The 27,141-nt window shown below is 46.4% G+C and overlaps 2 protein-coding genes across 3 annotated transcripts in view; both read left to right on the top strand.

The window, feature by feature from the left end:
* Positions 1–16,931, top strand: part of OSCP1 (organic solute carrier partner 1) — an 18,872-nt gene extending 1,941 nt beyond the window's left edge. The window contains 10 exon segments of the mRNA XM_054011787.1: positions 3,484–3,513; positions 8,879–9,033; positions 9,735–9,902; positions 10,560–10,640; positions 11,341–11,444; positions 11,887–12,015; positions 12,698–12,767; positions 13,552–13,691; positions 14,400–14,463; positions 15,377–16,931. Coding sequence (XP_053867762.1) covers positions 3,484–3,513; positions 8,879–9,033; positions 9,735–9,902; positions 10,560–10,640; positions 11,341–11,444; positions 11,887–12,015; positions 12,698–12,767; positions 13,552–13,691; positions 14,400–14,463; positions 15,377–15,493 — 1,058 coding nt within the window. The 3' untranslated portion in view covers positions 15,494–16,931.
* Positions 16,932–18,896: 1,965 nt separating this feature from the next.
* LSM10 (LSM10, U7 small nuclear RNA associated) lies at positions 18,897–21,247 on the top strand. 2 transcript variants are annotated; one of them, XM_054011810.1, is made up of 2 exons: positions 18,897–19,006; positions 20,463–21,247. In XM_054011810.1, exon 2 carries the CDS (start codon positions 20,480–20,482, stop codon positions 20,849–20,851), a length of 372 nt encoding a protein of 123 aa, XP_053867785.1. In that variant the 5' UTR covers positions 18,897–19,006; positions 20,463–20,479; the 3' UTR covers positions 20,852–21,247. The 2 variants fall into 2 exon arrangements, with proteins under 2 accessions (XP_053867785.1, XP_053867786.1); XM_054011811.1 differs by lacking the exon at positions 18,897–19,006 and adding an exon at positions 19,023–19,171.
* The last annotated feature ends 5,894 nt before the right edge of the window (positions 21,248–27,141 follow it).

Here is a 27,141-nt window from a genome sequence, read left to right as displayed (position 1 = left end):
TTACTGAGCCAAGCTGTTTTGGACACAGCACTGTTGGATACTTATGCTCATAGATGTAAATGGTGATGTTACATTTTGAACAGAAAAATTCTGGCTAATGTAAGTGTGTGGGGGAGTTGGGGGATATTGTTGAATGTGGATCAAAGCTCCAGCTCTCTGTACTCGGTTTCCATACTGTACGGCACAGTCATGCTCTATCCCCCTACCCAATATACAGTATAGGTTTCTTCCAACTGTTACATCTTTTATGGAAGCCTTGAAATCAATGGTTCCAGTTTGAAACCAGGGTTCTGACTAGATCCCCTTAATTGAGGGGCAGATGTGAACACCTCATTGTTGCTGCCTGGGTGGCAGCCTGTGTATTGGAAATGTATGTTCCAAAAGAATAGGAGTTCCACTAGAATATTGTAAAGTAAAATGATATGACATCATGGGGAGGAGAAAATGTGCCCAGGTGGAAGACTTTACTGGGTGTGCAGAGGACACATTCTTTGCTGCTTTGGGGAAGGGAATGACTCCTTCCCACTGATCCAGGGACATCCCAAACAGGCTGTGGAGGGTACCATCTACATCTCTGCCTTTGGTCTCTGTAAAGTAGAGGAGAGGGCGGTGGGAATTAAAAAAGAAAACTGAGGAAATTCCAGAAGACTAAGAAGCAAATAGAGAAAACTCCAGTCATGAATGTACAAAATAAGGTGAAATATTATCCTTCTCCTACTGACTCCGTCAACCAAGAAGCAATTTTGCTGCAGCACAAAAATGGACTCAAAGATGCTCATTCATGGCAGTGTCCTCTGTTTTTAGCAATTTCACTCTGGAATATGATCAGTCACGCTCCTGATCCAAAGTGATCTACCGTTTACTAGTAAGCTAGTCTCATGTAGTCATTTTTGTTGGGTGATATTTCCCTCTATTACATTTATATAGGAGAGTTATTAATATACTTACTATGGTATCAGAAGGATACTGTAAAGACAACGTAGTCAGAACAACCCTTTCCTAATCAGGGCATTATGGTCATAGATTAATAGATTCCAAGGCCGGAAGGGACCATTGTGATCATCTAGTTTGACTGTATAACACAGGCCATAGAACTTCCTGAGAATAATCCCTAGAGCAGATCTTTTAGAAAAGCATCCAATCTTGATTTAAAAATGGTCAGTGATGGAAAATCTACCATGACACTTGGTAAATTGTTCCAATTGTTAATTACTCTCCCCATTATAAATTTGTGCTATCTTACACTAGGTCTCTCTCTGGCAATGACTGCATGAAGCTGTTATCATTAGTGCTCCATGTTTGGCACGGAGGTCATGGATTCTGTGACTTCCCATGAACTCCCTGACTTCTGCGGCAGCCAGGGGGCTGACCCCAGAACTGCCCAAGCAGCTGGCTCCCGGGCTGCTTGCCGCTGCTGAAGCGGCTCCACAGCCACCCGCTCGGGCAGCACTGTAACCAGCTGTACCAGCTGCCACTGGAGTGGCCCCGGGGCCAACGGCACTGGAAGCTGCTCAGGCAGCCCCAGGCAACTGGCCCCAGGGACCGCCTGAGCAGCAGCCAGTGTGGCTGGACCCGGGCGACCGCCCGAGCAGTGGGGTCAGTGCGGCTGCCCTGGGGACCACCTAAGCAGCAGTTCCCCAGGCAACTGGAGCAGCTGCTGCTGCTGGTGGTGCTGGTCATGACCCCTCTCCCCCTCCCCAGCAGTGGGACCCCCAGACACCTCCCCTAGCAGCAGCCCCAGCTCCCTCTCAGCAGCACCTCCCTGCCCCCCACGATTTAGTTGGGGGTATTTATAGTATAAATTATGGACAGGTCGTGGGCCATGAATTTTTTACTAAAGATACTCGTGACTAAATCGTAACCTTAGTCATCCTACTTATCAACATCTCCAGAAAAATCATCACTTCTTTACATACTAGAGATTGCTACACTTATTACAGTAAAGAGCTGGTATGGGTAGAAGCCTACAATAGAAGAAAGTAAAAACTAAGATTGTGCATTTGGTTATCATGGAAACCCAAATAAACTTGAATATCTCTGTATTTGAATTTCAGAGCTTAATGCCTCAGGGATCCATTTATGGAACCAAAATAAGATTTGGTCTTCTCAACAATATTTTCATTATCCTGGTTCTGAAATATCACAATAACAGCAGATGAGGTGTTATTTTTGGACCCAGAGATGGCTTCCTGAAGCATTTAAAAAGTCCCTGAGAAACAAACACACACAATTTTAAAAATAAGAGAAACATAAATATATGACTACTGGACTTTGTGCCCACCCTAGTAACATGTCATTATTAAATGTACCTCCCCCTTTGATTTCGTACTTACTACACAAAAGCTCCAACCTTAAATCAGTGGCATTATGCAGCTCTCATTGTAACATTTTCAGAATTAAACAAATTATAATTAAAAAGAGGTTCTTCTCCAAACCATGAAAGTATGGAGCAGGGGCAGGGAAGGCAATCCCAGGAACTTTAAAATTTCATAACAATAAGAAATCAGGGAAAAGGTTCATTGTGCATTTCCATCTGTCCTCCCAATCTGAAAAAACTGCTTAACAGTAGCAGAGGATATATTACGGGAAGCTATTTTTAACAATTCATATTATAATGGCTAAAATAATGATAGGGCTATCTTATTGCAAAGATCGCTGTGTACTGTTCAGGTGGCTGGAGGTACAAAACTTAGGCTTGGCCTACACTACCAACTTACGTCAGTATAACTACGTGACTGAGGGGTGTGGATTTTCCACATCTTTGAGAGTCGTCGTTCTACTAAGCTAACCCCCGGTGTAGACAGCACTACGTCGACAGGAGGACTTTTCCCATTGACAGTCTCAGGGAGGTGGAGTACCTGTGCTATCAGGAGAAGCTCTCCTCTTGGCGTAAGTAGCGTTTTCACTAGAGCTACAGCAGCGCAGCTCCACCGGCGCAGCTGCAGTACTGTAAGTGTAAACAAGCCGGTAAACATAATGACACATGAGGTGTGAATTAGTGACCCAAAAAAACAAGTTCCGACACATCTCGATGAGAACGTAGGACCTGCACTACTGTAGCGGCATTTTGCACTGCAGAAGAGTCAGGCTTTATTTTGGTTGAGATGTGGTTACAGCTATGTTGTGGTATCATTGGTTAGAACTGTTGTACTGAAAACAACCAGTCACATTAGCTCTTTCCTTTCCCAGCTTGGTGTCAAAAGTGCTGAGCATTTAAATGCTTGGGATAAAATTCTAGCCTCAGTGAAGTCAGTGGGATTTTTGCCAATGACCTCAAAAGGGCCAGGATTTCCCCATTGGTGTTTGGTTTTTAATGTGAATGAAAGGTAAAAATGGCAGGCAGCCTTTTCTTGTTAAGCATTGAATGCTGACATGAAAATAAAGTCCATTAGCTAGATTTTTCCAATTTCTTTCTTTTAATCTCCTTGCAAGTATTGTTCTTACTACTTGAACCAATGTTTTTGTTTTGTATGCTTCGTGTAGATGAATGGACAGATGTGGACAGGAAACGAGGTACAGTAACCTTTTAGCTGCATGCAGTAGATCAACACAACCATATCCACATATGCACTCTAAACCCATATGCACATATACACTCCAAACCCTGTTGCTGCAGTGTTGTAGTTATAGCAATTGTCAAGAACACAAACAGGTGATTCTTCAACCAAGACTTTCTATTTAAAAAATACATTAATAATTTTAGATCTAAACACAAATAAATCAAAGACCCTTTAACAATAAATATCTTATAATCATGCAGCCCTCTGAAAATTAATTATAATCAGGGCAGTGCATATCAATAGATGGTATCTTCACCAGAGAACTTTCTAGCCAAATCTGAATGTCTTTGTTGATTAACCTTACAGAAATACAAGCATATGACTGCATGAGTTCTGTGAGCATTGTTCATGTGTAAAATGCAGGCAGTAATCATGTATGCTGCATAGCTGTATTTCTGTCAGGATATTCCCAATTCCCTAATCCCCTACCTTTCCTGATCTTAATTAGTCTCCAGTTTCCAGGGCCCAACACCTCTTTAAGCAGCTTCCTTTTAATAGTTATGATTCGCAGTTTTCAGAATAAAGCCTTCAGCTTTCTCTGTACATTTAGCTAAGGTGCTTCATTATGTAGGACTGTCAAGCGATTAAAAAAATTAATCGTGATTAATCACGTGATTTAAAAAATCGCAATTAATCACGCTGTTAAACAACAATAGAATACCATTTATTTTAAATATTTTTGGATGTTTACTACATTTTCAAATATATTCATTTCAATTACAACAGAGAATACAAAGTGTACAACGCTCACTTTATATTTATTTTTAATTACAAGTATTTGCACTGTAAAAAACAAAAACATTCTTTTTCAATTCACCTCATACAAGTACAGTAGTGCAATCTCTTTATCACAATAGTTGAACTTACAAATGTAGAAATAAGTAAAAAAAAACTGCATTCAAAAATAAAACAATGTAAAACTTTAGAGCCTACAAGTCCACTCAGTCCTACTTCTTGGTCAGTCAATCACTCAGACAAACAACATTGGTTACAATTTGCAGGAGATGATGCTGCCTGCTTCTTTACTTGTTTACAAAACCACAGAACCCAAACCACCAAAAAGAAAAATCAACCTTCTGCTGGTGGCATCTGACTCAGATGATGAAAATGAACATGCAGCAGTCCGCACTGCTTTGGATTGTTATCAAGCAGAACCCATCATCAGCATGGAAGCATGTCCTCTGGAATGGTGGCCGAAGCATGAAGGGGCATTCAAATGTTTAGCATATCTGGCATGAAAATATGTTGCAACGCCAGCCAGGGCCGGCGCAACCCATTAGGCGACCTAGGCGGTCACCTAGGGCACTACAATTTGGGGGGCAGCAACCGCAGCGGTATTTCGGCAGTGGGACCTTCCGCCGCCTCTGTGGGGGGCGGCATGTCAGGGTGGCAGAAAAGCTGGCGGCGATCCTGATGCCAGCTACAAAAGTGCCATGCAAACGCCTGTTCTCACTTTCAGGTGACGTAAATAAGAAGCAGGCAGCAGTATCTCTCGTCAATGTAAACAAACTTGTTTGTCTTAGCGATTGGCAGAGTAAGAAGTAGGACTGAGTGGACTTGTAGGCTCTAAGGTTTTACACTGTTTTGTTTTTGAGTGCAGTTATGTAACCAAAAAAAATCTGCATTTGTAAGTTACACTTTCATAATAAAGAGATTGCTTTAGTACTTGTATGAGGTGAATTGAAAAATACTATTTATTTTGTTTATCATTTTTACAGTGCATATATTTGTAATCAAAAATAATAATATAAAGTGAGCACTGTGCATTTTGTATTCTGTGTTGTCATTGAAATCAGTATTGAAAATATTTAATACATTTCATGTTATAGGTGCGATTAATTACGATTAATTTTTTCAATCACAATTTTATTTTATTTTTAGTTAATCGTGTGAGTTAACTGCGATTAATTGACAGCCCTATACCTAAGTGTTCAAGTGATATTGATATGTGAATATGCTGGAGTTTGCTTCCGTTTTTTTCTGTGGCTCCACAATGTGTTTTGTGCAGTTACATGTTCTTGCAGCATTTAAAATGTACTAACACATCAAAAGGCTCTGTAGGGCTCTGTTGTAACACATTCAAAAGTGGGATGCGGAGGATAAAACCACCTGCTTTTCATATTTATATGGTCAAGGCACAAGTGTGGATTCCACATAGATCAATCAGTAAAGCTTTAATACTTTCATTGTGCAAGGATTATACAGTAAAAACATACTGTATCCATTGCTGGATGCTACTATTAAAAGGAATGATCCCTGACCAGTCAACAGTCCAAAATCACAAGGTTGATGATATGATGATTCAGGATTCACCCATCCTCATCTATTTCATTGACTTCAGTTATTTATCACTAATATACAATTGTTCATGTTTACACAATGAGTAGCTAAAGGAGCTGCTGCAACTGTGTAAAATGTCACCAGTGACTGGTGTCTGAAGCAGTCATTAGTAGTTGGCAGACTGTGATGTGAACGTGTATGTGTCTGTTGTTCACAGCTGGAGTCAGTTATAACCTTGGTTGTCAGCAGTTGTGTACCTGGATTTTGTTTTAAATGGAAACTTGTTGCAGGTAAAAATGTGTACGTGTTTTGGTCTTGGATTATTCCTTTGGCTGACTTGAATGTAATCTAGGAAGCATGAGCTTTATCAAGACAGAAAGTTATCTGCTTCCTGTCATGCATGTGAGCCATCTCTCGTTAAACTGCATTAGAAACTGAGATGTATGGGTCACAAATGATGTGACATGATTATGGAAAAACCTCTATGAATCCTCCCTCTTCTCTCTCGTCCATTGCATTCTCTCTTTGTGGGGATGTCTCCTGTCTGCACTTGGATCCCTTTCCTGGTCCTGCTTGCTCAGCTCCCTCTGTGCCTAGTTGCCTTTGTGCTGCACTGCTTAGAGTGTCCTTATCCCTGGGCTGACACACCTCTGGTTTGTTTGTTTTTTCCTAAACTCGAATGGCTAACATGTTCTCCTTGGGAGAACCTACACTCTGGGATCCCTTTGCTTGATCCAAGACTATGGTCTTTAGTTCCTATAAAGAAATTAATACCACATTTCACTATCAGAAGTGTGTTTGGTTTTTGAATGATACTGGGGTTGGCTGTGCCCTTTTTACATTGAATATTTGTTTCTTTCATAGCTCTATTTTAAGAAATGTGAATGGTTTTAATTGCAGGAATTAATTTATGTAAGGATTGATGTGTGGTTAATACAAGTCATCCCATTTCATTCCATTGTAAAACACTTATAGAGAGACTGAGTATTGTTGCAACTCTAAATAGGATTGTTCTGCTACCAGTTTGAATGGCCTTGGTAACCTTAATGGATCTTGATGGGCACACAAAATGTGCAATGTGTGCAAACAGCTATAAAATATTCATGTTAGTGTTGCCATGGGGCAGAAGGTCTGATTTTTTTCATGTCTGACCAGCTGCAAAATAAAATATGTAATGACTGATACTTATTGACATTGGATTGGATTTTCTTCATTTCCAAAGGGATGTTGGATTAAGATTCTGGCTAGGATTGACAAATAAAATGTTTTATGGACAGTACATTCCAAAGGTAGGCAGTGGGGGAAAGAAAAATCTTTTAATCGTAGTTACTTTTATTTGGGTCACTGATTCTTAGAAGCTGAGAATAGATTGGGATCCTATGAAATGTCTTAAGATGCCCACAAGGGGAAATACTGTTTTGCATCTTTGTAAATATTACCTCCAAGCAAGCATAGAGGGAATTGCATCAGTAATGACTTGCGCTCCAGCACCCTGAATGATCTGTTTCCAGCTTCTCGGCACCTGAATGGTACCTAGCAACTGCCCTGGATATCTAACTAAGTTTCCAGTATTATTTAGCGCCAGAGAAGGTGAAAATAGCTGCTACATAGCTTCTGCTGCACTGCAGTAGACCCACTCACCACCCTCTGCCCCCCCAATAGTGAGCGTGCATGTCTAACTCTACCAATAAGAAATAATGTCAGTATTTATATAACTAATCACTACCACCAAGTATCTCTTTGTTCTCTGACTTCTGCCCGGAGCTTTCTGTAATCCTGTTTGAATTTGCTAGCATCACTATCTTTGGTAGTGGTCATCTGCTTAGAAGAGGCTTAATCCTTGCTCTGTAGTCTTGGTATGGACTACAATATTAGCTTTCATTCAGCATTTCCATAGTGGGAAGTGAGTGTTTGTGATACAAAGTTTAGGGCCAAATTCAGTACTGAAGACAGTGGAGTTGCACCTCCTTGTATCACTGCTAAATTTGTCCCTAGTGTCTACCTTTTCAGAAAAGCAGTGTACTCTGATGATTAGAGCAAAGCTCTGCGAGGCAGGACTCCATGGTTCTGTTCTTTGCTCTGTCACTGCACCTCTTAAGTAAGTCACTTAACAGCTCTGTGCCTCAATATACATATATAAAAAGGTACTATTCATAAGGTTGTTGTGAAGCTTAATAAATGTTTTGAAGTGCTTTGAGATTCTCATATGAAAATCACAGTGGAAGAGCTCAGTATTATCTTCCAGTGGTGCCGTGTTTGAAATGCTTTCCTTACCACCAAAAGTCCAAATCTGTGCAACACAAAAACTTCAGACAATGAACCTTGAATCATTTGAAAGACTTCTGTTCAAAAGAGGAAAAGAAATTGATTTCTTACATTTCTAAAGGGAAAAAAGATTCAGTTGACTATAATTTATTTTAAGATGGTAATGTGGAAGTCTAATATAATTTAGAACTACAAAGCTTTCCCTGTGGAGCAGAATAACAGCTAAATAGGCATTAGATGCAGTATCAGCCTGTTCACAGAACCAGACATTTCTAATTTAAATAAAAAAATAATAAAAGTGATAGACATGACTTAAAAAACAATGCACCAAAAAGAGTCTTATTCCCATCAGAAAAAAAGTGTTTGTTGCCTATGGCTAGGTCTACACTGCAGACTTCTGCCAGCCCAGCTCTGTCATTCGCAGGGGTGAAGAGGTGTGATCCCTGACTCACAGAGCTGTGCCAACAAAAGCTCCTAGTGTAGATACATTTATACTGGCAGAACTTCACTTTTACCAGTATAGTTTGTTTCTCCATAGCAAAGGACAGCTTGGCTGGTTTAGCTGCGTCCACTCTAGAAGTGCTTTGCTGGTATAGTATACCAGTATTTTTTTCTCTTGTGGCTCTGTATGTGGTTTGCATAGGTAACAATTCATATGAATCCTCGCACACCCAACTGTCTGTGTCCTCCATGTGGAACAAAATAGAGCATTAGCTATTTCTGAAGTCTGTCAGTATAGAAAATCAACAGAATGGGTTCTTTTGTCTTTACAGTTATGAATGATATCATCACAACCATGTTCAATAAAAAGTTTATGGAAGAGCTGTTTAAACCACAGGAACTCTATTCCAAGAAGGCCCTGAGAACAGTGTATGACCGGCTGGCTCATGCTTCAATCATGAGGCTGAACCAGGCGAGCATGGATAAGGTAAAAAGAATGTCTTCCCCTCATAAATTATTCTAGATATTAGAAGCCATTTGTTGCTTTCTTTGATGCTGCTTCTCACTGGGTGTTGATTGCAGTAGAATTTTTGTATATCATTCTAATTGATCAAGCATTTTGTGACAGAAAACCTCCTTGCAAAAGTTCCTCCTAGTTTCCTCCCAGGAAAGGTATTAGAAAATATACATTTAGTATCAGACACATTAAGATAACTCAAAACAATAACAAATTCCAAACTCTCTGTTTCTGCTTTGATAATGTGAAAGTGTTTGATTTGGGGTATTCATTAGATGTGTCTTAATTATAACTGTGTATAATTATTATATTATTATAATTATACCTCCAGATTCATACCCTCAATTTTGTATGTGCAAATACCTGAATGTGTGCTTGTAAAGAGTATTTCTACATGCAAATAACAGTGGCTATAACTCAGGAGGTTGAGGGAAGCCCCTGTGAACACTTTACCCTATGGGTTTAGATACTAAAAAATAAATTCTGCATGTAACAGGTATGTATAAAATCTACCAAAGGAATAAAAGATCAGAGCTCTTACCATACAGGTATTGGGATGAGTTTTCAAAATCACTTTCCAGATTAAACTTGACTTGACAGTGGGATTTGTACCAGATGATGACTGACTTAGGTTTTTTGATCTAACTAGATTTCCCTGCATTATTTTACAGCTCTATGATCTTATGACTATGGCTTTCAAATACCAAGTTCTGCTCTGTCCTCGACCCAAAGACATACTGCTAGTCACTTTCAATCATCTGGATGCTATCAAGGATTTTATACGAGACTCCCCTAATATTCTTAACCAAGTGGACGAAACATTTCGGCAGCTGATCGATGTAAGAGCCCAATTATTGGATGAACCATGGACCTCACCGCTGTTTGTTTTTTCACTTTTTTTCAGATAATTTTAAAGATGCTAAATACCACGTTAATGAGTGGCTCGTTGAGTGTGGAACTTTTTTTTCACCCTTAGGGAACAACTCAAATCATTCTGCTCCCCTCTTGAACCTGAGGGAAATAGATTTGGTTTTCAGTTACTAACTTTTCCTAATCTTTTTGGAACCACAAATATAACTATCCCAGCGAAAGACTTTTTTTAACCCTAAATTGTATTTCTTTGGAAGGGAATTTAGTGACTGATATCGTCTAACAATAAATAATGGTGAAGGAAGGCTCTGAAGTGTTTTAAAAACACTTTTTGAGACTGAGCAGTTTAGAATTCCAGTGTTGTTTTCATATTGCTCACTTTAAGCTATTTATTTATTTAGGGTCCAGTCCAGTTCCCATTGAAGTGTAAGTCTTTCCATTGACTTCAGTAGGAAATTAATTTGGAATTGGTTTGTTAACAATGACTGCATACCACACTGCCCTTTATTGATTTTTATTTGCAACACAGTTTTGACATTTTTGTGGCCACATTTGACTAGATGGGACAGGTCATTCACAGAACAGCTTAGAAACAGTAAAGTTATCATTTCTTTTCTGTTCTCTAGATGTACAGTTGTCTCTCTGCTGGTGAATTTCAGCTGATCAGGCAAACACTCCTCATTTTCTTTCAGGACATGCACATCAGGGTAAGTGTCCCATTTCATTAGCCCATAAGAAAAACAGTGAGTTTGATTTTGTGGCAATAAAATGTAGGTATTTTGTTATAATTACATTAGTTTGAAACAGGTGTGTTTTTGCTGCTTGGGCTTGTAATTTACATCGATGTGCTTGATCTCTCCGTAACTCTAAAAACTGAGCACAATATAAATAACAAGTGTGCCCAATAGTTTTTACTAAATGAACATCCCATTCACTAGAATGGTATGAAAAGCAACTGCCCATACTCAGCTGCAGTTCTTTAAATACTAATATACAGATTGTTTTCTGGACTTGGGTGTTTCATTACTGGGAGATTTCACAAACCCAAAGAGATCTGTTTATGTACAAACTCAACTGACAAACATTTTTCTTTTTAATTAAAGGCTTGACTAAGAAACAATGAAAAACTGGGGATTGACAGAAGGATTTGACATTCCTAAATAAAATAAAGGGTTCAGTTTTATTCATTTGAGTATGATCAGTTAAAGTTAGATTAATAGTTCCAGTCTGTGGGCGATGACTAGAATATGACTACTGTGGGCCCAATCCCACAGTCCTTTCAAATATCAGCCTTCATTTGATTTTGGCAGGAATTACCATGCAGGAAGTCTGCAGGATCAGGCTCCAAGTGATTTACATTCGGAGTCGTTTGACTGGTATTTTTGTGGGTGGGGTGTTTCTTTGCAGGTCTCCATCTTTCTAAAGGATAAAGTACAAAACTCGAATGGTCGCTTTGTGCTGCCTATATCAGGTCCTGTTCCATGGGGAACAGAAGTTCCGGGACTCATCAGGTGATTTCTAGACCATTATTTATTATGTATGCAGCTCCCCCAGTGTGCACAGCTGCCCACAAAGGAGCAGTTGGTACCAACTGTAATGAGAATACTTGTCCAGCAGGAAGTGCACCAAAACTATCATTCATTTTGCTTAGATCATTGAATATCTGTTGGGCATTAATTACTTATATAGCTCAGGATTTGGAACAAGTGATCTGACAATTAAAGGCTGAGTATTCCCTCTGTAATCTCCTGTTCCAGCAAAGTGCCCCTTATTTATTCTTTTAAAATTACATCGCTGCCCTTTATCAATTTAGTCGTTTTTATAGTAGTATCAAACATTTGACAAAAGAGAGCTTGATTCCCCCTCCTCCAGTATGAAGAGCAAAGCAAGTCAGCACTAAAGAGCATCACTAAATATCTTGAGATAACAATGATTTATTTTTATTCCTTTAAGGATGTTTAATTGCAATGGAGATGAAGTTAAAAGGGTTGAATTCACCAATGGTGGAAATTATATCAGTCCACAAAGGGAAGGTTCATTTGATCTTTATGGAGACAGAGTGCTTAAACTGGGGACAAACATGTAAGTAAACTGTCCTACATAGAAACTACATATACAATTCTTAATAAAACCTGCTGAAGGTCAGCCTTGAAGATAAATGGCTCTTGTTTTGTTGAGGAAAATATGTCTTCAGTCTTTGTATCTCATTGGCTTGTTTATGCCACATCTGCAGCTCTTTATCAACTTGATACCTTTAGTTTAGTGATGTCATCTTGGGAGGAGAACAACACAACTAGCAGTAGCTATGTATGGATATATATAAATAGCCCCAAAAAGAAACAGCAAAATCTCAACTCCTGTCCACAGCAGAGTTGAGGAATGACTGGATCTGGTTTAGTCCTTCACGTTCTGTGAGCTGCATGTAATTATCACTTAGTTTGCATTCAGGGAATACTTTTGATGACATAGATTTCGTCTGAATAATTTTGCCATTCAGGAAAGAAGAGTTAGGAGTACTCTTTGCCCATTTGTACTTTTCTTCACTCAAGCACTTTAACACAGTCAGTCTGTTAAAAAACTGAATTAGAACTGCTCATTCCAATTATTCACTGTCTCCAGAAAAGAATGTATGGATATAACTTTATCATCCAGAACACATATTTGGATCCTCTGCAGACAGAGATGTCTCTCTGGCTCCTCCCCTGTGCACAGGAACTGACTGTTTTTTCCCTGCATGCAGTAACTCTTTTATTTTTCCCTATAGGTACAGTGTTAGTCGGCCAGTAGAGACGCATATGTCAGGAGCATCCAAGACTTTGGCATCCCACACAAAGGTCGGCTGTCCTTCTATCCCCTTCATGCTTTACTAAGTTATTGATGTCAGTGACATTCTGTGGCAAAAAGTATTTTGGTCTAAATACGCATTATGTGAAGAAGTATGTCCTTTTATCAGTTTTGGATTTGCCACCTTTTTTAGTTTCATTCAATCTCCCCTTGTTCTTTTTTGAGACATTAAGAACAGAAGCTCCCAACCTTCCTTTTCTAGACCATTCATTATTTTATATACTTTTATCACGACCCCTCCTATTCATCTTCCTTTCTCAGGTAAACAATCCCAGTCTCTTCAGGCTCTGTGTATAGGATAGTTTTTCCAGGCCTCTGTGGTGTTAGCCTTCTCTGAACTCCCTCCAATTTTTTACCGTCCTTGTTGCCATGGGGTGACCAGAGCATATTAGAGGAGGCTACCAGTGGTTTATATCATGGTTATATAATTTTTTCTGTATTGTTCTCTGTCCTGATCTTTATGCATGCTAAAATCTTTGTTGTTGTTTTCCCTAATCAGTTGTTTGACCTACTGAAACAATTGGAAGTTCATTTTACAGATTTTTCAGCTGTTCGATTTAGCCAGGAAATTATTTTGTCCTGTATGTGTAACCTCAGTTTGAGTCCATATGCGCTAAACATCAGTCAGCCACCATATTGCTTCTATAATATAAAATATTAAATAATAATAACACTGAAAAATGTTGTCCTTCACAATACCAGGAACCAGCAAAACGAGTATAGTCCTTCTTTTTCTGTTTGTCCATCCAACGAATCCATTATTATTTTCTGCAGGAGAATGCAGCCCCTAACCCTCTTGCTAAAGAAGAACTGAACTTTTTGGCTAGACTAATGGGAGGCCTGGAGATCAAGAAACCCAATGGCAGTGAGCCGGGATTCCGATTAAACCTGTTCACAACAGATGAGGAAGAAGAGTATGCTTAATTCCAATGCAATTTTGTGTGTGTGGTTTTGGGACTGGGGAGAGGCACAGCATTGACAGTCCTGGAGACTGAAGCCCTTTCTCTAAAGCGAAGGTACAGCACAGGGCAAGCGTTCTATTATGGCTCAGTCCTGACCTGGATGGATCCTCTCCAGGGACAAGAGAGGGGCTCAGTCTCTCTGGTGTGTTCACACCTTGGCCTCTGAAATTACCAACCAGAAATCCAGTTAGCACAGGTTGGGGGGCGGGAGTTGTAACATGGAGTCTTCTCCACTATAAAGTGACTGAGGCTTTTAATTCCCCATTGGATGGTAATGACTTTTGGTCACTAGTGACCTGATAGATTTGAACCTGTGCCTGAACTGAAGTACTCTCCCATTACCAATCTCCCTCCAGCTCCTTTTAAGCAAATAAACATTTCACAAGATAAGTGCTTTATTATAGCCTTAATGACAATTAAGGTAATCTGGTCTCTCAGATCTAATCATCCTAGTCTCTTTGATAAAGGATTTATTTTCTGGCTGTGGGGAGCAGGGGAAGGCTGCCATTCCATTTTCTGTATTAGCATCTCATGGATGTGCCAGGGTTGCTATATGAAGAAGGATGCTCAGTAAATTAATAACCAACCAGATGTTTTCCCCTTCATTCCCCTATCTATCATACATGAGATTAAGTAAACTTTTTTTATGCTTTCAATCAGACATGCAGCATTGACCAGGCCTGAAGAGTTGTCTTACAAAGTTATCAACATCCAAGCAACCCAGGTATGTATAGAGTCAAGTATCAGAGGGGTAGCCATGTTAGTCTGGATTTGTAAAAAGCAACAAAGAATCCTGTGGCACGTTATAGACTAACAGATGTTTTGGAGCATAAGCTTTCGTGGGTGAATACTCACTTCATCAGATGCATGTCATTTTACAGGTATGTATGGTGTATTTCAGATCGTTGATCTTTATCATCTCTTTGTTTCTGAGAAAATAATTTTACCCTAAAGATGAATTTGATAAATTTTGAAAATATTAATGTATTTTGACAAAACCCAGTTAAGATCACAAATAAGTAACAGAAATTATGTGCAGATTTAGCAATTACAAAGTAATAGAATTAGAAATATAGCAGATATTTGCAACTGTATCTCCTTTACTCACCTGCCAAAGCACCAAGTTTTACAAATATATAGACTAGAGAAGGCAGACCCGATGGACCATTTGCCTGCTCCTATTGCCCTATAGCTACAGATCCTCACATGCTTAAGTATGTCACCTGAGTTTTGTATTCTGATTCCAGTCCTGTGGTCTGCACGGGGTAAAACTGCAAGGGCAGGCTCCATCATTAGCTATTTTAAGGGAAAAGCAATGGCCAGTGTTATAATTAACGAATGGGGGGAGGAGGGAGCTAACACTTGTTTTTATTTGTAGTGTTTAAAAAACTGGTGGTTCATCGGGGTTTAGTTAATTTCTCAGTAACTGAAAAGTATCTTTTCTTAAACATACTTTTTATGTTAAAATACATAAAATTCAGAACACTGAGGGCTTTTCTAAGGTTATGATGACAGTTCTAAATGTAGTCAAATTTTGCACCTTAAATCTTGAGATGAACTCTCTGAACAGAGTTACACTGACAATAATTGTGAAATTAAGGATTTAGATGTCGGGGTTTTGTTTTCATTTTCAACAGGACCAACAGCAGAATGAGGAGCTGGCTCGAATCATGGGAGAGTTTGAGGTGACAGATCAGCCCAGACAGAGCACAAGCAAGGGAGATGATTTACTCGCTATGATGGATGAATTATGATACTCTGCTTCCCAGAGGCACAGGCAGAACAAGAAGCTGTTTATTTAGTCACTTACAATTTGACCCAGACAGAAACCTGCTGCTAGTCTCCTACCACATGGAGCTGTTACAAATCCTGTCTGTTTGTGTCATGACTGATTACACAGGCCAGCCTCAGACCCCAGAATCAGTCTGGGTGGCATTGATACACATTCTACCAAAACTTCTCTGATTTTAAATGTGACCTTTCAATATTTGCCTCCTTCATTTCCTGTGAAAGCTCTAGATTGTTCCAGGCCTGAGATTTAGAATCTTGAGTAATTAAAGGAAATGGGAAGTGAGCATTCATGTTCTGCCCTTAACCTTTGCTGTGGGAAGTCTGGATACTTTAGATACCATTTATAATGGGAAATGTGAAGCTTAGTGTAATATATACTAGCTTGTGCGCAATTCTTAAGCACTCCTGGAAGGAACAGTCCCTTCTCTTTGCCAGTTGAGGCCAAAGAAGATTTTGTTTGCTTCAATTCATGTAGTTAGCTGTCTGTCCACCATTAAACAGTAGCAACCTCTTTTTTGCTGCACTCATAAAAATGAGAGGTCTAGAAATGACCTACTATCAAAAAAGTGTCTTATTTGTGTTTCTATGTACTTAATGTATATTTTTTTCCCTTTTCAGTAAGGTACAGTACCATACTTCACTGTTTGTTTCTGCCCCCATCACAAAACAGGGAACTCCAATTCTTCAGAAATATTTTCCCAAGTGCAGGGCCGGTGCTACCATTAAGGCAAACTAGGCGGTTGCCTAGGGTGCCAAGATTTGGGGGCGCCAAAAAGAGGTGCCCCCAATTTGCTTTTACAGCATTCCTATGCCCCCTCCCCGAGCGCGCGGTCACCGCTCCACTTCTCCCACCTCCCAGGCTTGCAGCGCCAATCAGCTGTTTGGCGCCGCAAACCTGGGAGGGGAGGAGAATTAGAGCGGGGGCGGCGTGCTAGCGAGGAGGTGGAGCAGAGGTGAGCTGGGGTGGGGAGCTGCCGCACGACTCCCCGGGCCTGGGGGGGTGGGGAGCTGCCGTGGGGGTGCCTCAGGGCAGGGAGGGGGAGCTGCCGCAGGGCTCCCCACCCCAGCTCACCTCTGCTACGCCCCCTCCCTGAGCATGCCGTCGCTGCTCCACTTCTCCCGCCTCCCAGGCGCCTCAGGGCAGGGGTGGGGGGAAGCTACCACGGGGGAGCGTGGGCGGGGAGCTGCCGCAGGGCTGGGGACGGGGAGCGCAAGGTGGAAGTTTCACCTAGGGCGTGAAACTTCCTTGCACCGGCCCTGCCCAAGTGCATAGGTTTTTCTGCCTTAGAATAAATCTGTTGGCCTGAGCAATGTAAACTTCAGGCCCTAAATGCTATCTACCACTTTTCTTACTTCCCTTTAGTGATACTCCTATTTATAAATGTAGCAATTTGAAAGTAACTTTCAGCTGGATTACGTTTATGGTCTGTTGTTTGCAAGAAATAAGGGGGTGGTTCCATGGCTCATGTCAGGGGAATAGGGGAGATGGGGGGGGTAAGAGAGATGGGGGGGGTCCATGGCCCGGGATAGGGGAGATGGGGGGGGATGGATCCATGGCCTGGAAGAGGGGAATGGGGGGTGGGTCCGGGGGGTAGGGGAGATGGGGGGGTCTATGGCCGGGGTAGGGGAGATGGGGGGTCCATGGTCAGGGGGGGTAGGAGAGATGGGGGGGTCCATGGCCTGGATGGGGGGGGTAGGAGAGATGGGGGGGTCCATGGCCTGGATGAGGGGGTGGGTCTGGGGGGTAGGAGAGATGGGGGGGTCCATGGCCTGGAAGGGGGCGATGGGGGGGTGGGTCCGGGGGGTAGGGGAGATGGGGGGTCCATGGCCAGGGGGGGTAAGAGAGATGTAGGGGGTCCATGGCCAGGGGGAGGGGAGATGGGCGGGGTGGATCCATGGCCTGGAAGGGGGCGATGGGGGGGTCTATGGCGGGGGGGGAGATGGGGGGTCCATGGCCAGGGGGAGGGGAGATGGGCGGGGTGGATCTATGGCCTGGAAGGGGGCGATGGGGGGGTCTATGGCGGGGGGGGAGATGGGGGGTCCATGGCCAGGGGGAGGGGAGATGGGCGGGGTGGATCTATGGCGGGGGGGGGAGATGGGGGGGTCTATGGCGGGGGGGGAGATGGGCGGGGTGGATCTATGGCGGGGGGGGGAGATGGGGGGGTCTATGGCGGGGGGGGGAGATGGGGGGTCCATGGCCAGGGGGAGGGGAGATGGGCGGGGTGGATCTATGGCGGGGGGGGGAGATGGGGGGGTCTATGGCGGGGGGGGAGATGGGCGGGGTGGATCTATGGCGGGGGGGGAGATGGGGGGGTCTATGGCGGGGGGGGAGATGGGGGGTCCATGGCCAGGGGGAGGGGAGATGGGCGGGGTGGATCTATGGCGGGGGGGGAGATGGGGGGGTCTATGGCGGGGGGGGAGATGGGCGGGGTGGATCTATGGCGGGGGGGGGAGATGGGGGGGTCTATGGCGGGGGGGGAGATGGGGGGTCCATGGCCAGGGGGAGGGGAGATGGGCGGGGTGGATCTATGGCGGGGGGGGGAGATGGGGGGGTCTATGGCGGGGGGGGAGATGGGCGGGGTGGATCTATGGCGGGGGGGGGAGATGGGGGGGTCTATGGCGGGGGGGGGAGATGGGGGGGTCTATGGCGGGGGGGGGAGATGGGGGGTCCATGGCCAGGGGGAGGGGAGATGGGCGGGGTGGATCTATGGCGGGGGGGGGAGATGGGGGGGTCTATGGCGGGGGGGGAGATGGGGGGTCCATGGCCAGGGGGAGGGGAGATGGGCGGGGTGGATCTATGGCGGGGGGGGGAGATGGGGGGGGTCTATGGCGGGGGGGGGAGATGGGGGGGTCTATGGCGGGGGGGGGAGATGGGGGGTCCATGGCCAGGGGGAGGGGAGATGGGCGGGGTGGATCTATGGCGGGGGGGGGAGATGGGGGGGTCTATGGCGGGGGGGGAGATGGGGGGTCCATGGCCAGGGGGAGGGGAGATGGGGGGGTGGATCTATGGCCTGGAAGGGGGCGATGGGGGGGTCTATGGCGGGGGGGGGAGATGGGGGGTCCATGGCCAGGGGGAGGGGAGATGGGCGGGGTGGATCTATGGCGGGGGGGGGAGATGGGGGGGGTCTATGGCGGGGGGGGGCGATGTCGTGGTGAGGACGCGGAGCAGACGCAGAGAGGACGGACGGATTTGCGGCCTCCGGGGGGCGGGGCTCACCGTCCCGCGCTCCGATGTCGTATCCCCCCGCCCCGAACATTAGCCAATGGGCAGCGGCCGCCCCGCCCCCTGCCCCCACACGCGTTGAAAGGGGGCGGGCCGCGCCGGTTGCTCACTGCGCAGGCGCCGCTGGGCGCGCGGTCGTTTCGGGGGCGGGTCAGGAAGAGGCCGAGTTCCCCCCCGGAGCGCGCGGAGCCCGGGGGCGGGGCCAGCCCGGGGCGCTCCCCCCTCCCCCCCCGCCGCCAGGAGCTGCAGCCCGGTGAGCGAAGCCAGCCCCGAGGGCCGCTCCGGCGCGCCCCCGCCAGCCCGCGCGTGCGCGCGTGGTCCCGTCTGCGCCTTCTCGCGCGCGTGGGTCCGCGCCCGCGCCCCGGTGGCCCGCGCAGTGGTGCAGGCGGGGCGGGGTTCGTCCGGCTCCTGAGGGCAGGTGACCAGACAGCAAGTGTGAAAAATGGGGGGTGGGGGGGGTAATAGGAGCCTATATAAGAAAAAGCCCCAAAATCGGGCCGGTCCCTATAAACTGCTTCTCGCGGGTTAGCCCGGCGCCGTCGGGACTGGGGCCGTCCGGCTCCGCGGTGAGGGACCGGGCTCGTCCCGTCCCCCGGACTAGCCAGTCTGTTTGCGGTCGCCTGGCTGGCCCTGCCCGAGGACGGCTGGGCTGCTCAGGCCAATGCCTGGCAGACACTGTGCAAAAGTTAATCCTTGCACCCCCTTGTGATGGGCGCGGTGCGGCTGTCTGCCGTTTGCAGGTGGAGAAATGGACGCGGGCCGGTTTAGCGACTTGGTCTGCAGAGCGAGGTGTCAGGTCTGGGGTTACCGCTCAAGAGCGAGACGGGTCCAACGTGATCCCGTGGCTGGAAGCGGAAGCTAGACAGACTCAGGCTGGAAATAAGGGTTATGTTTTTAACCGTTGTAACAATTTTTCGAGGTTTGTGGTGGAATCTCCATCAATGACAAATTTTAAATCCAGGTTTAGAAGATCTGCTCTCGGAGTTATTTTGGGGAGGCTCTGTGGCTCGTGCTATACAGGACCTCCGAGTAGATGACCATAGTAATCCACTTTGTCTTTAAGTATCAGGGGGTAGCCGTGTTAGTCTGTATCTACAAAAACAACAAGGAGTCTGGTGGCACCTTAAAGACTAACAGATTTATTTGGGCATGAGCTTTCGTGGGTAAAAACCTCACTTCTTCGGATGCATTTTGGCTTTGGAATCTATGACTCTGCAACTCCTGGGCCCCTGCTCAGCCTTCTAGCCCTTGCTGCCTTTTGAAGTGTACAGATCCCCCCAAATAATCCCACAATAGGCACTGAATTCCCCATTATTGACTTGTCTCAGCAGAGTGGCTAAGGAGTGAATGGGACAGGGACAATCCCCTTTGTCCTTTAGAGGGCAGAAGTAAGGCACATTAACAGAGGGTGGTGTATGTCTGAAGCGTCTGCTAATGTCCATGATGTGCCTGTTACAGAGAGAACTTTGGAGACTGATTCTTGTTGCTTGGCCAGCCCCATATACCAGTGCTAAGTTCATCTTGAAAGCTTTAGCAATGTAAATATTTGTTATATAATGTGTTCCCTATAAACTGTCCCAAACTTTGCAGAACTCAGTACTAGTGGAGGCAGAGGGCAGTTGGAGGTAGCAGCAGGACCTGTTAGAGAGCGTTAACATGGGGTGAATTCACAAGTGTTACACAGGCTTCTCTTACTTTTTTCCTTGTAGTTGGGTAGCGCTGTACAATGGAAATCAGCCACTCTGTCAAAGAGCGCACCATTGCTGAGAACAGCCTGGTCATCCTACTCCAAGGTATCCACGGCTATGTCACCACAGTCGATCTCCGCGACGAGAGCACAGCGCTGGGCCGCATCACCAATGTGGACGCCTTCATGAACATTCGCCTGGCTGAGGTGACCTTCACAGACAGGCAGGGCAGAGTCTCCCAGCTGGATGACCTGTTTGTGACGGGCAGGAATGTCCGCTATGTCCATATCCCTGATGAAGTGGATATCAAGGCCACAGTGGAGAAGCAGCTGCAGCTAATCCACAAGGTGCGCTACTTTGGAGGCCGAGACAAAGGGAGAAAGGAATTCCCTACAGCGAGACACAAATAAACTCTCCTGGGCATTGCCTGGAATCCCCAGGGGGCTCTAATGTGAAACGATAGCTCTTAGCTCCCTTATAACACCCCCGCCCTCCCCCCCCAACTTCTGTACTGGAAATCTTCCTGTCTCTGTTACCGTTTTAGAGACGAGAACAAATATGTCTCATCCTGAAAGATCCCCTGGGCTTCTCTTTCAAATCCCTCCTCTGTTTGTTTGTTACGGGGATTTGGTTTTGGTTTCTTTGGGCAGCTTCCTGACATTGGTGTTTTGGGGTTGGGGCGGAATGCAGACAAGGGATCATTCATAGGGGTTTATTTTTAATTTTTTTAAGGCCTCTGTGAGACCGTCTGGTGTGTTTCTTGCTGGTCTGGCAGGTTTTAGATCCCGTCTCATTCTTAGGTTGTTCAATAAACTTTTTTCAGATAAAACCTGTTTCCAGAAACCAACAAGCTGCTTCTGTGTTATCATTAGGTCTTTCCAGTGCCTTTTGCAAACTCCATTGGCCTGCTAGCTTGGGCCATCACTGTATTTTTATTCTTTGATCAATGGCTGGTGGATTATTTCTCTTATCTCATTAATCTTTGCTCACCAGCGCAGACCTGAGAATTCACTACCTTCTCTCCATTAGGAAGTTAGAACCAGAAGGATCCTTCTGAATGGGAAAGCAAGATGGAAATCTCAGCCCATGAGACAGGCCAGAGGGCCAGCTAGCAGGGACAATTGGATTATAAACTGACCACTGATTGCTCACCTTGTGTTATTCCAAATGCTAGAAGTGGTTTTGCCTTTGCAGTGGAAAAGAGATCAGAAAGGCCTAGGTCAGGGGTCGGCAACGTTCGGCACACGGCTCGTCAGGGTAAGCCTGGCGGGCCGGGCCAGTTTATTTACCTGCTGACACGGCAGGTTCGGCCGGTCGTGGCCCACACTGGCCGCAGTTTGCCGTCCTGGGCCAATGGGCGCTGCGAGAAGCTGCGACCAGCACATCCCTCGGCCCGTGCCGCTTCTCGCCACCCCCATTGGCCCGGGACAGCAAACCGCGGCCAGTGGGGGCTGCGATCGGCCGAACCTGCCGCATCAGCAGGTAAATAAACTGGCCTGGCCCACCAGGGTTCTTACCCTGGCCAGCTGCGTGCCGAATGTTGCCGACCCCTGGCCTAGGTCATGGCCGAGGGAAAAAATGTAGCCATGCCATCCTTCCCTGGCTGATTAAACCCTCTAATCTCTGGTGTCCTGACTTAAAATGAAAGTCACAGGGACAATCTGAGCATTGAATGCGTCCTTGCTCCGCTGTGTGTATTCAATCCTGTGTCTGGGGGCAGGTGGCAACAGCTCCTGACAGCAGCGGAGGCATGGAGTGACAGTGTCCCTCAACGGATGAGCTATGCTGGCTGTGCCTCACAGCATGGGGGTGACTATGGCTCTGGGAAGCAATGCGAGCTCCATTTCGGTCAGTTACAGCCCCTCTCGGAGTAGTGCCCATTTGGTCTAGGAGTCTTGCCACACACGGAGCCCTTTTTTCTCCTGACTTGTTGCTAGGTCTCCCTCTCCACCCCCTCCTTGAAATCCACCCCTAGTCATGTGTGCTGGACCTATGAGCCACCTGATCGCCTCACTTCAACAACAGCTCAGCGTATCCACAGCTACCACTGGTTGCGTGCTGCTGCGGCACATAGGGATCAACTGGAGTTAGGAAATCGCCGAATGCTGACGTGAACCCCTTGCTTAACTCTATTCCCAACAGCTGCCAAATCTCCGAGAGCGGCTGCTTCGGCAGCACTGCAGGGCCCTCCGTGAGTGTTCCAAGGGCCCTGTGGGGAGTTCACATCCCAGCTGCAGGTTAGTCTAAGTCACCCCATTTCTTGCCCTTCTATGCTGCCCGGGATGTTAGTGGCATCTGCTCAGGCCCTTTAGGTGCTATTCTAGTTGAGAGAATAATGGCAAGGCGTTGTCTCATTGACGCTGCTCCAACCCTTCAGTATTTAGTTAGATTCTGGACCCAGGGCTGATCCTGTGCTTGTTTCCATCTCTCTGTGTGTGAACCTGCTCAAGCACAGCTGGTCTTTTTTAACTGCGATCTTCTTTAAGAAGGAGTGTTCCATCCAGAAAACCGTCTCTGTTAATTTTCTCAATGATTTGAAGGCCTTAGCTCTTGTGGGACTTCATAGTTTGTTCATTCTGACTCCTGCCCGTGCAGCTGTAATTTTAAAAACATCCATAATAGAAACCGCTTGAGACAAAAGTCAGTCTATAGTGACAGGGCTAAAATCAGTGGGAGAGTGGGGGCGCGGTGTATGGAGCTGTGCGACTGGGAAGGTATTTCTTATTGGTAGAGCGTCGGGTTGCCTACAGTTAGCTTGCAGTTGACAGGTGATCTGCTACAAGGCCCTGGGAAGAAGTAAAGCCTGACATGATGCACGTGGAGGGCCGCTTTTGTGTGTAGCCTGCCACTGCCTGCACCCTTGGGAGCACGGCTGAGCAAGCAGATGAGCTCAGAACCTTTCTGTATTGTGTTGCTGGTTTACTGTTCAGAGCATGAAGTGTGTGAGCCCTCGGGGGATAACTGTGTTGTGACCAAAGGGCAGGAGGAAGGAATAGGCTGTCAGAAGTGACGTGTTTCTTGGTTAAATGAAAGCACCAAGCAGCCATGGTTTCTGGAGCCTGCTATTTTTGGGTCATCTGGTGACATCTCTCTGCATGGCTTATCTTGGGAGGTGTGGGGAGAGAGGAATTGGTGCCAGGAGAGGGGAAGTTGGGATGTTGAACAGGACTGGACACACAGTCCCTTTGACAGAGGCCTGGCACATTACGATTTCATACCCAAGGGAGGAAGGTACAAACTGAAACGTAACTGACAGCAGCCGTAGCATGAATCCGAGAAAGGAGTTAACCAGGAAAACCTCTGTCGGTGGCAATCAGCACAGGGTGTGTGCATCCAGCCTGCAGTTTACCAGCGTAAGAGCTTGCCTACGCTTGGAGTTATTCTGGAATAACTCCTATTCCTGACAAGTCCTGGTGCACTCCTAGTGCCTTGTTCCAGTTTAGCCTAACCTACTTTGAAAGTAGATTAAGTTAAACTGGAAGAAGATATGCTCATTCTAGAATAAGAGACTCCACACAGAGTCAAGAACAGCTATTGCACTTTGGATTAAGGGTATGTCTACACTACGAAATTAGTTCGAATTTATAGAAGCCGGTTTTATTGAAATCGGTTGTATACAGCCGATTGTGTATGTCCACACAATAAAATGCTCTAGGTGCTCTAGTCGGCAGACCGCGTCCACAGTACGAGGCTAGCGTCGACTTCCAGAGCATTGCACTATGGGTAGCTATCCCACAGCTATCCCACAGTTCCCGCAGTCTCCGCCGCCCCTTGGAATTCTGGGTTGAGATCCCAATGCCCGGATGATGCAAAACAGTGTCGCGGGCGGTTCTGGGTACATGTCGTCAGGCCCCTCCCTCCCCCGTCACAGCAACGGCAGACAATAGATTCGCGCCCTTTTATCTGGGTTAGTTACCTGGGTTACCTGTGCAGACAACATGGAGCCCGCTCAGCACAGCTGAGCTCACCGTCACCATATATCCTCTTGGTGCCGGCAGACGTGGGACTGCATTGCTACACAGCAGCAGCTGCTAACTGCCTTTTGGCGGTAGACGGTGCAGTAGACTGGTAGCCTTCATCGGCGATCTGGGTGCTGGCAGCCGTGGGGCTTGCCTTTTGGCAGTAAATGGTGTATTATGACTGTTAGCCGGCCTATTACAAGTCGGGTCATCGCACATTAGCAGAGTCTTCCCTGAGCAGCAGCTCGTGCAATAGGCCTGAAGACCATCGTCATACACCGCCCCGTATTTGCTGCCAAGCACCCAGAAAGATGCCGAGGGCTATCAGTCACGCTGCACCGTCGTCTTAAGATGTAAAAAATAGATTTTCTCTGTATTCATTTGCTTCCCCCTCCCTCCGTCAAATCAACGGCCTGCTAAACCCAGGGTTTTCAGTTTAATCTTTGGGGGGGACCAGTCTGTGACAGTTGTTTGTGTCTCTCCCTGATGCACAGCCACCGTTCTTTATTTTAATTCCCTGTGCCTGTACGCCATGTCGTCACTCGGCCCCCCTCCCTCCTTCCCCTAGGCCGTCAGATACTACGTTTGCGCCACAGCTCGAGCCGCGAAGCGGTTCACGCCTTTTCTTTGAATTCTGGGTTGAGATCCCAATGCCCGGATGATGCAAAACAGTGTCGCGGGCGGTTCTGGGTACATGTCGTCAGGCCCCTCCCTCCCCCGTCACAGCAACGGCAGACAATAGATTCGCGCCTTTTTACCTGGGTTACCTGGGTTACCTGTGCAGACAACATGGAGCCCGCTCAGCACAGCTGAGCTCACCGTCACCATATGTCCTCTGGGTGCCGGCAGACGTGGGACTGCATTGCTACACAGCAGCAGCTGCTAACTGCCTTTTGGCAGTAGACGGTGTAGCATGAGTGATAGCCGTGGGGCTGGCAGCCGTAGGGCTGCATTGCACCAGCCCCTTCCAGGCGATGGTATATTATGACTGGTACCCGTCGTCGTCGTACTGGAGTGGCTGTCAATCATGGCCACCTGGGCAGACATGCTACTGTCTCGATGATGACGGTTACCAGTCATAATGTACTATTTTCTGCCAATTGCCCAATATTGTCTGCTAAGCACCCAGAAGAGGCCGAGGGCGATGCTGGGTGCTGGCGGACGTGGGGCTGGCAGACATGGGGCTGCATTGCTACACAGCAGCAGCCCCTTGCCTTTTGGCAGATGATGGTATATTATGATTGGTACCCATCATCATCATACTGGTATGGCTGTCACTCATGCTGCAGCGTCGGCTGCCACCTTAAGATGTAAAAAATAGATTTATTCTGTGTTCATTTGCTTCCCCTTCCTCCGTGAAATCAACGGCCTGCTAAGCCCAGGGTTTCCAGTTTAATCTTTGGGGGGACCATTCTGTGTGACAGTTGTTTGTGTTTCTCCCTGTTCCTGTACCTGTACGCCATGTCGTCACTTGGCCCTCCCTCCCTCCCTCCCTCCCTCCCGCCCTCCTTCTCCTGGTCCATCAGATACTACTTTCGCGCCTTTTTTCTGACCAGGCGCCATAGCTAGCACTGGGATCATGGAGCCCGCTCAGATCACCGCGGCAATTATGAGCACTATGAACACCACGCGCATTGTCCTGGAGTATATGCAGAGCCAGAACATGCCAAGGCGAAACCCGGACCAGGCGAGGAGGCGATTGCAGCACGGCGACGAGAGTGATGAGGAAATTGACATGGCCATAGACCTCTCACAAGGCACAGGCCCCAGCAATGTGGAAATCATGGTGTCACTGGGGCAGGTTGATACCGTGGAACGCCGATTCTGGGCCCGGGAAACAAGCACAGACTGGTGGGATCGCATCGTGCTGCAGGTATGGGACGATTCCCAGTGGCTGCGAAACTTTCGCATGCGTAAGGCCACTTTCATGGAACTTTGTGACTTGCTTTCCCCTGCCCTGAAGCGCCAGAATACCAAGATGAGAGCAGCCCTCACAGTTGAGAAGCGAGTGGCGATAGCCCTGTGGAAGCTTGCAACGCCAGACAGCTACCGGTCAGTCGGGAATCAATTTGGAGTGGGCAAATCTACGGTGGGGGCTGCTGTGATCCAATTTGCCAGGGCAATGAAAGACCTGGTGATAGCAAGGGTAGTGACTCTGGGCAACGTGCAGTCAATAGTGGATGGTTTTGCTGAAATGGGATTCCCAAACTGTGGCGGGGCCATAGACGGAACCCATATCCCTATCTTGTCACCGGAGCACCAAGCCACCGACTACGTAAACCGCAAGGGGTACTTTTCAATGCTGCTGCAAGCCCTGGTGGATCACAAGGGACGTTTCACCAACATCAACGTGGGATGGCCGGGAAAGGTACATGATGCTCGCGTCTTCAGGAACTCTGCTCTGTTTCGAAAGCTGGAGGAAGGGACTTTCTTCCCGGACCAGAAAGTGACCATTGGGGATGTTGAAATGCCTATCGTGATCCTTGGGGACCCAGCCTACCCCTTAATGCCATGGCTCATGAAGCCGTACACAGGCAGCCTGGACAGGAGTCAGGACCTGTTCAACTACAGGCTGAGCAAGTGCCGAATGGTGGTGGAATGTGCATTTGGACGTTTAAAAGCGCGCTGGCGCAGCTTACTGACTCGCTCAGACCTCAGCGAAAAGAATATCCCTATTGTTATTGCTGCTTGCTGTGCGCTCCACAATATCTGTGAGAGTAAGGGGGAGACCTTTATGGCGG

Source organism: Malaclemys terrapin, chromosome 22 (genome assembly GCF_027887155.1).
Source record: "Malaclemys terrapin pileata isolate rMalTer1 chromosome 22, rMalTer1.hap1, whole genome shotgun sequence".
NCBI lineage: Eukaryota > Metazoa > Chordata > Testudines > Emydidae > Malaclemys > Malaclemys terrapin.
Note: the sequence above shows the minus strand (reverse complement) of the source record. Positions and strands in the feature narration are given on the sequence as shown.